Source organism: Ictidomys tridecemlineatus, chromosome 3 (assembly GCF_052094955.1).
Source record: "Ictidomys tridecemlineatus isolate mIctTri1 chromosome 3, mIctTri1.hap1, whole genome shotgun sequence".
NCBI classification, from domain to species: Eukaryota; Metazoa; Chordata; class Mammalia; order Rodentia; family Sciuridae; genus Ictidomys; species Ictidomys tridecemlineatus.
In genome coordinates this window covers 212,616,075-212,625,128 of record NC_135479.1, presented here as the reverse complement: position 1 = coordinate 212,625,128, position 9,054 = coordinate 212,616,075, and the positions used below count along the sequence as shown (strand labels likewise).

Below are 9,054 nucleotides of genomic sequence, written 5' to 3'. Positions count from 1 at the left end.
ATAAAATCATTTTAAGCATTGCCAGAAATACAAGTTACACTTAGGAATCATGTGTTAAAAGATATAAATCTGAGATATGCATAAAATACATCTTGCCAGACTCTACTTTTGGCATCTGCTTAGAATTCAGTGCAGGCTGGAAGCTCTTCCACCAGAACCCTAACGGCCACTGCCCACGTGGCAGTGAGCCCGTCACTTTAAGGAGAGATGAGTGGCCCCTCCCAATGCCCCCACATCGGCATTTTAAACCTCAAGAATGGTCAACAGTAAAGATGAACAGAAATGGTAGAAAATATGTCATTTTAGATCCCATGAATCTGTCATTAGCACGTGACAGATCCCGTTCATTCTCCAGGTGCTCATGTGTACCGAGCAATTGCTACACCAAACAGAACTTCCGCCCTTGCTGATGACCACGTGTGACATCGCATCCACAATTAGGAAAATGTGGTGGGGGGAGGTGACCCCCGGTTCCATACCCCTAGCAACAAAGAACACAAAATTGCAGACAATTTGTTAATACATTTTATTGTGATTTTTAATATCGATTAACAGATCCTTGATTAGCAGTTCCCCCCACCCCCTTGACCTCAAAAGAAGACAGCCTTTGAATGCCCTCTGAACACTGCTCTGGAGCCCAGCTCAGAGGCGTGAAACCTGTGGAATTTCTCTTCTGTGGAGCCCCAAGATGTAACAGGTGGAGACCCGCTCACATCAGGAGACAGCTCAGAGTCCGCAGCTGGCCTTTACCAGAAAGAAAGAGGCCTGGCCACGGGGGGACACTGGGCTCCTCGTGATACGCCCGTCTGTGCCTGTGTTGTGAACAAAAACTTGTCTCCCAGCTCGCTGGAGACCCCGGACACACATCAATGTCAAAGTGGGGCTGGTGGCAAGAGAGGCCCAGGTTGCTGGTCTCCTTCTAGAGGCCCCGCTGTGAGCACAGCCATGTCACCTGAAACCAAGTCTGCACCCCACACCCAGCACCTGGGAGGATACAGCAGAGCTACAGATCCATACCAGCAAGGTTCTGTTCGGTCTGTGACGTGTGGGCTCTGTGGGTGCGTCTTGTGTACCGGCCAGCCTGGCCCCACTCATCTGAAACACGCACACCTGTACCAAGGGAAGGGCCTGGCCTGTTCTCAGTGTGGCCCTGCCCCACGCTGATTCTGGATAGGACTGAGGTTCCCTTGGGGCCTCCTGGACCTGCTAGGGCTGCTGAGGCTGGGGGCCACCCTGGGGCAGGGCTCGGAGGCGGACAGCAGTGACCTGAGGAAGGATCTGGCTTCCCTCAAGTTCTTCTTTCTGCAAGTGTCTGGGAAAGGAGTGTGGTCAGAGTGGCTGGGCTGGCCCGAGTGACTCTGTTCTCGGGAAGAATATCCAGGCAGCAGCTGCCAGGAGCCCTTCCCAGGAGCTCAGGCCCCATAGTGGCCTCAGTCTCTTGACCCTGCCTCCCAAAGTCCTCAGTCGTAGCCCTGGACCTGCAGGCTGAGGCCTGGGTCCTGCTGGGCAGTTTGGGCCTCTCTATTTGCTAGAACAGGGTTCTAAATATGGCTATAAAGCCAGTTCCTTCAGTCTCTTGTCTCATCTCCTGCAGTGACCAGTCTGAGAGGACCCTCTGGGACATCACTACAGCGCGGGCAGGGCCAGGACCCCGAGAGCACCCTGGGACAGCAGCCCACAGTGTCTTGGCACTAACGCAGACTGTGGGTCCACCTCTCTTCTGGCTCCTTCCTGTCCCGCCCTCTTCCCGGAGTCCACCAAACACCGATGACCCTGCACTCTGTCTCTGGGATGGACATCCCTCCCCCGTGGGCAGCTCCCAGGCTACCAGCCCACCTTGTCTCAGGCCATTAATGCTGAGGGGGACACAGTCATGAGTATCCTTGCCATCTGGGGCCTGGATCTCTAAAACAGATCACATCTCCACAGACCCAGCGACTGTGAGAAAGAAGTCTGAGGTGGCCGGAATGAAAGCACATTTCCTGAAGGCGTCCCACCTGCTTCCCCGTCAGTCGGCACACTGGGAATCGCACCATCCCCTCCCCCACCCCCAAAGAATGTTTCCAGATTTTGCTTTTGAATTGATAAACAATCACAAGTTCAAGTCTAAAAAATGTTAAGCCTAACAGAGATTTGTGGAGTTTATCGAGTACTAAAAATCTAGTCTCTCCCTTGGCAGACCCCACAACTGTACCTTTTTTGGTGTTGGGCAGTTTTTCTTTAAAAAAAGAAAAAAAATCTTAGGGTAAGTTTTTTTTTTTTCCCCTGAATGGTTCCATAATCAACTCTAAATAATTTGTGCAAGAGAAAACATATTGGGTTTCTACCTAATTATCTGATTTCCACTAATAAGGATAAAGGCCGTGAAACCCAATTACTCCTGGTTATGAAACGCAGTTTGGCACTGACTTATTCCCGGGGACATGGAGCGGCAGGAAGCCAGAACTCAGGATGGGACCCTATGTGGCAGATCCACCAAATGGGATGTGGCATGAAGAATTCAACAAACCCCCATTTTTGACTAAATAATTAAATGATTCCTTTTCTTTCTCCTCTTAAGGGAGAGAATGAATCCCCTAATTGCAGCCGAATCCCCAAATCCATGGCTCCAAGCTCCATGGCGTCCTTATCGCTGTCTTGCTGGGATTGGCTCCACCGTTCTGATCACTGACCCCAAGGCTATCTCCAACTCAAACCTCTGGGCTTCAGGATGAGCAGGGAGACGTCCTTCTCCGGGCTCAGAAGCACAGTATTGAGCTGGGAGCACCCGGGGTGGTGCACAGGGCATGGCTTCTTCAGTGCCAGGCACTTGTTTTGGGTTCAGAAGAAAGGCAATAGGGCGTGGGACATGTGCCAGTGGATCAGTACCAGGCACTCATGGTTCCTTTAAATTCCCAAGGGGGAAATAGACTCAACCCCCACCTCGCTTCTTGCTGTATTTTATAAATAGTTCCAGTTTCCGAAGGCAGGGCTTCACTTCAGACTTCTGAGTAAGTTATCAAGACGGAAGCAGCACGCTACTTAAAATAAGCTGGTTCATGGAGAACCTGCTCCACTCTGAAGCTGAGGAGGCTTCTAACATGCACTTGCTCAGTTGCTCCTTTCAGGCCAGGGCTGTTTTCCAGAACCTTCCATGGTGAATTGCAAGGTAAAATATGACACCCTCAAAGGGCTGCAGCCTCCCTTCCTGTTCAAAGCAAATCTCTCTGCGGGTGTGTCAGGCAGTCTCAATTTACATAACTTGAGGAGGTGGGTGTCACTATCACAGTTTGGACTCAAAGTCCAATTTTCAGCTGCAATGCATGCCAGGAAAGTGTCCTAAATTCAATTGTCTGTTCCACTCTGGTTGCTAAATTATGCTTTTGTAATTTAAGCATTCCCATTAAAATGTCACATCCAATGGCATCGGAGATGCAAAGGTAGGGAAATTAGATGCGCAGCAAAGAGCATTATTGCAAACTCCATCCAGGGCCTCCGGGGAACCTGATTTGTTAGGCTCCTGTATTCTGAGAGCTGTGCCTGCTGATCTGCAGCGGCAGAACCATCCCCACTCAGAAACCAGGAGAGCAAAGAGGAACAGATGGCACCTGCCCCGGGACCCACAGCCCAGATGCCAGCCACACCCTGCACCTCTCCTGTTATTTCAGGGGTCAGATTTTTTTCAGCAAAGAGGAAGTGCAGTCTAGGATAACTGGCTTCATTTTGATACAAAGAGGCCCACAAAACAGGAATCCATGGAGAAGTCATCGGGATAAGAAGTGAAATCCACTGCCAGAGATGTCTAGCTCCACAACACATTTTGAAATGGTTAGCAGAGGCCAGCCAAGCCCAGAGCAGGGGGGGACACTCCTCTCTCCCCTCTGTGTGCTCAGCTTCCTCAGATCCAGCTCAGCTCTTCCCCCTCGGGAATCTCACAGAAGATTCTTTAGCCAGCATCTACGAGCTCACCAGGACCTGCCTGGGTGGCCCCCATGTCTCTTTGGCATGGTCATGTACTTCTCAATATGGAGGCGACTCAGGGACCTCATGAGCAGAACAGGTGGCCTGAACGTCCACACACACAACAAGAGCACTCCTGCCGGGGAGAGGGGTGCTTAGCACTGCTGATAGGAATCCTATAACACCCCGAACCCGCCCCAGGAGCACTGCAAAGTGGAGAGACGGGAGAAGGGCTTGGGACCTTCTGATTGCATCAGGTCACGTAAGCCGGCTGCAGCGAGTTAAGGCTCCGCTTCTCTTTGGCAAAGGCCTCAAATGAGCGACAGCAAGTGGGGATTTCCCCCCAAACAAGGACTCCGCTAAACACCTGTCACCAAAGGCCAAATGCACAAAGGCCGACGGCCAAACAGCTCTGGTTGAGCGCATCCGGGCAGTCGCCTGAGCCCCGCGGTTCTCGGAGGGAAGCACATGGCTTGAGAGCACAGGGAGAGTCAGAGCTCCTCCGCGTCCCTCCCCTGGCTTCCCCGCAGTGGGTCAGAGCGTGGGCCTTTAGCCACTTCTCTGTTTCCCAGAGGGGGCCAACCCACCCACTTCCAGAGAAGACCTGGAACAGAAACAGCTCTGCCGTCAGAGTCGCATTTGTCTCGCTCCTGAAGGCCCTGCTAATTGAGCCGCGCAGGAGGAAGGGCGTGTGGTCCCGGCCAGCATGGCCACAGAACCAAGCTCAGAGGACCCTTCTCACCTGGTGGGATGAGGACTCTGGCGGGTGAGGACACAGCTGGCATCAAGCTGCCCCACCCCACCCAGTCTCAGGACCCTGGGCAAGGTCATAGAGGTAGTACTTTAACTTTCCACCAACAGTAGCACAGCTTCATTGGGTACAAAAGAGCAGGTCCCCTTCACCTGTGCCTCAACAGGAAGGAGGCCCCGCGTCTCAGGAGAGGCTGGTGAGGGCTGGGGCCTCGGCTCCTCCTGCACCATGTTGCCACCCAACCCACGCCAAAGCCTGGTGCAAAACACCCTGAGATACTGTTAATACAAAAGCTCCCAGGAAGCCCACAGGGTTATGAGCCCTCTGCACACACATTTTTCAAGAGGTTAGAGAAAGAAAGCCAGTCATGGCTTGCCATTTTTTTTTTCTTTTCTTTTCTTTTTTTTTTTTTTTTTTTCTGATGGCACACCTGGTCAGTTTGCAGCTCCGTAAAGCCTGAAGCCCGATCCACTCCATTTTGGTTTAGAATGAGGTGTTTTTTATTACCATTTTTCTTGGAAGTAGGAAAGAAGAACCGGAAGCTTTAAGATCAAGAATAATCAAGGTACAGTGAATCTGGAAGGCATGTGGGAGCAGGACGAGATTCCCCACCAACGCACAGAGGAAGGAGCCTGGCCCGACCCTGGACGCCGAGTCCTGTGGAGAGCCAAGGTCAAGGTCAGAGAGTCAGACGTGGCTCTTCACTTCCAGCGATGCCTGACGAGAGAGGACTCATCGTTGACGACCTCGGGGTCGCGGGGCGTGTGCCGGCACTGGAAGGGGATGAGCAGCAGGAGGATCAGGATGAGGAGGATGACTCCGCACACGCTCATGAGGGTGTAGGAGACGATCCACAGGATGGGGTCATTCAAAGCCTGGGCCGGGACACAGTTGCTGGCTATGTCTTCGGTGGAGAAGGGCCCCGCGATCTCAGACACTGGAGCACCTGCCATCTCTGAGGAGACAGAAGGGGAGAGATGCACGGCTCTGAGCTCAGCGGTCCCCTCCAGCACAAAGCCACGGAGGACCCCCGCTGCCACCTCCCTGCAGCACATTGGGGTCCCAAAGGCTGGGGTGTCCTAGTGCTGGGAGCCGGGAGGCTTTGGGACAGCGTGCCTCCAGGGATCCAGGCTCGCACAGCAAGGGCAGCGCCTTCCGAGGTCTGCAGGGGCTGGGGCCACGGAGAGGAGGGGACCCTGCAGAAGGGCACGCACAGCCACAGCCTGCAGTGCCACGAGGGGACAACACCTGGGCCTGGGCCTGGGAGCCAGCTAAGTGGCGTTGCTGAGTGTCCTCAGAGGAAGAGGAAGGGGGCGGGAATTCTAGTGGAATCTACTCGTGCCTGCCTGGCCCACGGCTGTGTCCTCTGCAGCGCCAGCCGGAGCTCACGTCCCACCCTGGAGTCAGCCTGGCTCAGCACACCCTCCCTGCCAGACTTGTGTCCCACGGGTGGATCTTCAGCATCCGGGGGACCCCAACCCAAAGGATGCAGCATCTAGTTCACGACACTCGGTGACAAGGAGAACCACAGGGAAGGACAGTGCTGTCAAGACTCAATGGCAGAGAGAGTGCCGGAGCTCCACCCTGAGAACGACAGAGGAACAGGCCTTGCTGTCCCTCTTTCCTGTCTAACTGCAGAAACGACTACTCGGCCCCCCAAATAACACCACCAAGCATCTAATTTTCCTGTGATTAGAGCCCCAAGATCCTGGGGCTGAATGTGATCCTCTCAATTGAGGAAAGAACAAGTCAAAATAATAATGGAGTAACGGTCTGAAAGAGTGGTTTTCAACGAGGGAAACAGCCCTGGGTCCTCTGTAAAGAAGGTACATTTTCTGCCTAGTGGACTTTTAAGGGCCCAGGCAAAGATGGGCAACGAGGAAGGCCTGTGGGCACAGCCCTCGGTCACCCCAAGCCCTGGGTGCCCACAGCAGCTATCAGCCAGGACATCCTTGGGCCAATGCCCTGCCACTTCCTTTTGGACATCAAGTTTCACTGGAACATGGCCACATCTGCTCATGGGTGAGGTCCACGGCCACCGGGTGCTCCGGTGGCTGGGCAGCCACATGCACCATGAATCAGCGACACCTAAGGTCATCAGCACCTGGCCCTTCCTGGAGGAGGCTGCCGGTCGTGGCCTGTACCGCCATCAAGACACATATTTACTAAACATTTTAAATAACTGAAAAATAACCCTACTCTTTACTATGAAGACAATATATGTTTATGATAGAAAGATCTGAAAACCCAGGGAGACAAAAGCACACTCATCAATTCACCAGTTAGAAATAGCGCTGATATCGTAGGGCGCCATCGTTTTCTACACACTGATTTTTTAAAACCAGGATGGGACTATGTGGTATTGTTGTTTTGAAAACTCTATTTTTACTTTACATATGATATGTATATATATTTAATATATACACTACCTATTTTAAAATCACATCTTTCACGTTTTATCCAGGCTGTCCTGCCGACCACACACACACAAAAGCTATGGGTGTCTCAGATTGTTGACCAGTTTCCCGCTGCGGCCTTCCCTGTGCCTTCGGCTTTTCCACCAGTGTAGACAGGATGCAGGAAAGGTGGAGCCTAAACCGTTGTCCATATTCTCAACGTCAGAAAGAGCGCCTAGAAGTAGACTTGGGGCCGGCAAGCTCACTTTCAAGCCTCTTTACACCTGTCGGCAGAGCGTCCACGGGGAGCCCAGTGGCATGAATGCCCACCTGCATGGCGTGGAGAGCCCCCTCCTCTCCCCACACAGCACAGGAAACAAGGACGACGGTTCCCACCTGGCTTCACGACACCCACGGCCCTTGGCTTGTGAGGGGTTGCTGTTGGACAAAAACGATTGACCTTTTATGTTTTATCATCGGGGATTTGTAAGAATCCTCCTCCAGTTGCCTGTGTCTTCCTACAGCAGGTCGCCGTGGTTATGTGTGTGTGTGTGTGTGTGTGTGTGTGTGTGCGCGCACGCACACGCGTGTGCTTACTTTACAGATGGAGGAGCTTGGCTAGTAAGATGATGGAAAGGGAACAGGCTCAGTGCAAAGAGGAGAGCAGCTGAAAACAGTGAAGCATGGAGAGATGAAGACGGGCGTGGAGCATCTCTGCTTCCAGTGAGAGGTAGAGAGAGTGCGGGCAGCTGTGCTCCTGGACCTGGAACAACCAAAACATTGGGCAAAATATATGAGAAAAGACGGGTAACAAAGAGCGCCCTGCGACTGCCCCAGCACACCCCCTGGTGGCCGCAGGATGGGATGCAGGCAGAGGCCACTGCCTCCAAAGAGACAGGCAGAGGCCCAGGAAGCCCAGGCCGTAGGAGTTCAGGGCAGAGTCATGTTGAGGGGATAGTATGCCTCGTGGCCCCCCTTGGGCCTCTGGCTGAGCATAGAGGCCGTCCGTGTCTGTGGGTTCTGTCTCCACAGGGTCATCCTGCTGCAGGGGAAAAACAGTGTGTGTACTAGGCACATGCAGGCTTTTTTCCTGTTGTTATACCCCAAACAATACAGAACAACAACTATCTATGTGGCATTTATGTTGCCGTAGGTGATACAAGTCATCTACAGATGATGGAAGTTCATGAGAAGATGTGTGTAGGTTCCATGCAAATCCGCGTGGGAGCTAAGCATCCTTGGGCTTGGTACCAGTGGGGTCCTAGACCAGCCCCTGTGGGCTGAGGGACTGTACTGGTCAGAGAACACAGAAAGCCCATGAAAGAGCCTCTAAAAGGACGTGAAGGAAAGGCCTGGGGTCCAGACAGGGCTGGGAAGAGTGCCTTCTCCCCAGCTTTCTGTTTCCTGTTTGCTCCTTCTTCCCCCGAGTGAAGGGAAAAGCAGCAAGCAGTTGGCAGGGCGTTAGCCACAGCACGCAGAACGGCCGTCCTAAAATTCACTCTGACTCTCCCCGAGGAAATCAAAGAAGCAAGACAAGAAAGCGCAGGCTGCAGGAGTTTCAAGATGGTGGAAAAGAGGAGGCCGCTTTCCCGACTGCTCTGTGGAGTGAAACCAAGAAAGCCCACAGGCAGCTCCTCTGCAAGGTGCATGAACCAGGGGACTCCCCTGGAATTTAAAACCGGACATTCAAAGCAGACCGGGAGCTCAGGAGGTTGGCTACAGTAAAATAAAGAGGAATCCCCAGCGGTCCAGCCACTGCTGCAGCCAGGCCGGAAGCACCAGCCAGAGCGGTCCCTCCATGAGCACAGTGGAGGGACACGGGGATTGAAGGAACCCGCATTTTTAGGAGGTCCAAGGCGTGTCTGGGTGTGGAGCATTTAGAGATCCAGGACATGGCCCACTAAACTGAAATGCCCACTGCTCAATACCCTTGTTTGGGAAAGAAGCTGCCATCTCTCCATGCAGCAT

At 53.0% G+C, this 9,054-nt stretch overlaps 1 protein-coding gene across 1 annotated transcript in view; it reads right to left on the bottom strand.

Annotated features, from left to right (window-relative positions):
- Window positions 1-5,166: 5,166 nt before the first annotated feature.
- The window catches only part of Bace2 (beta-secretase 2), an 81,560-nt gene continuing 77,672 nt past the window's right edge, over window positions 5,167-9,054 (bottom strand). Inside the window, exon 9 of the mRNA XM_078044671.1 lies at window positions 5,167-5,645. Coding sequence (XP_077900797.1) covers window positions 5,392-5,645 — 254 coding nt within the window. The 3' untranslated portion in view covers window positions 5,167-5,391. The remainder of the gene's footprint in view (window positions 5,646-9,054) is intronic.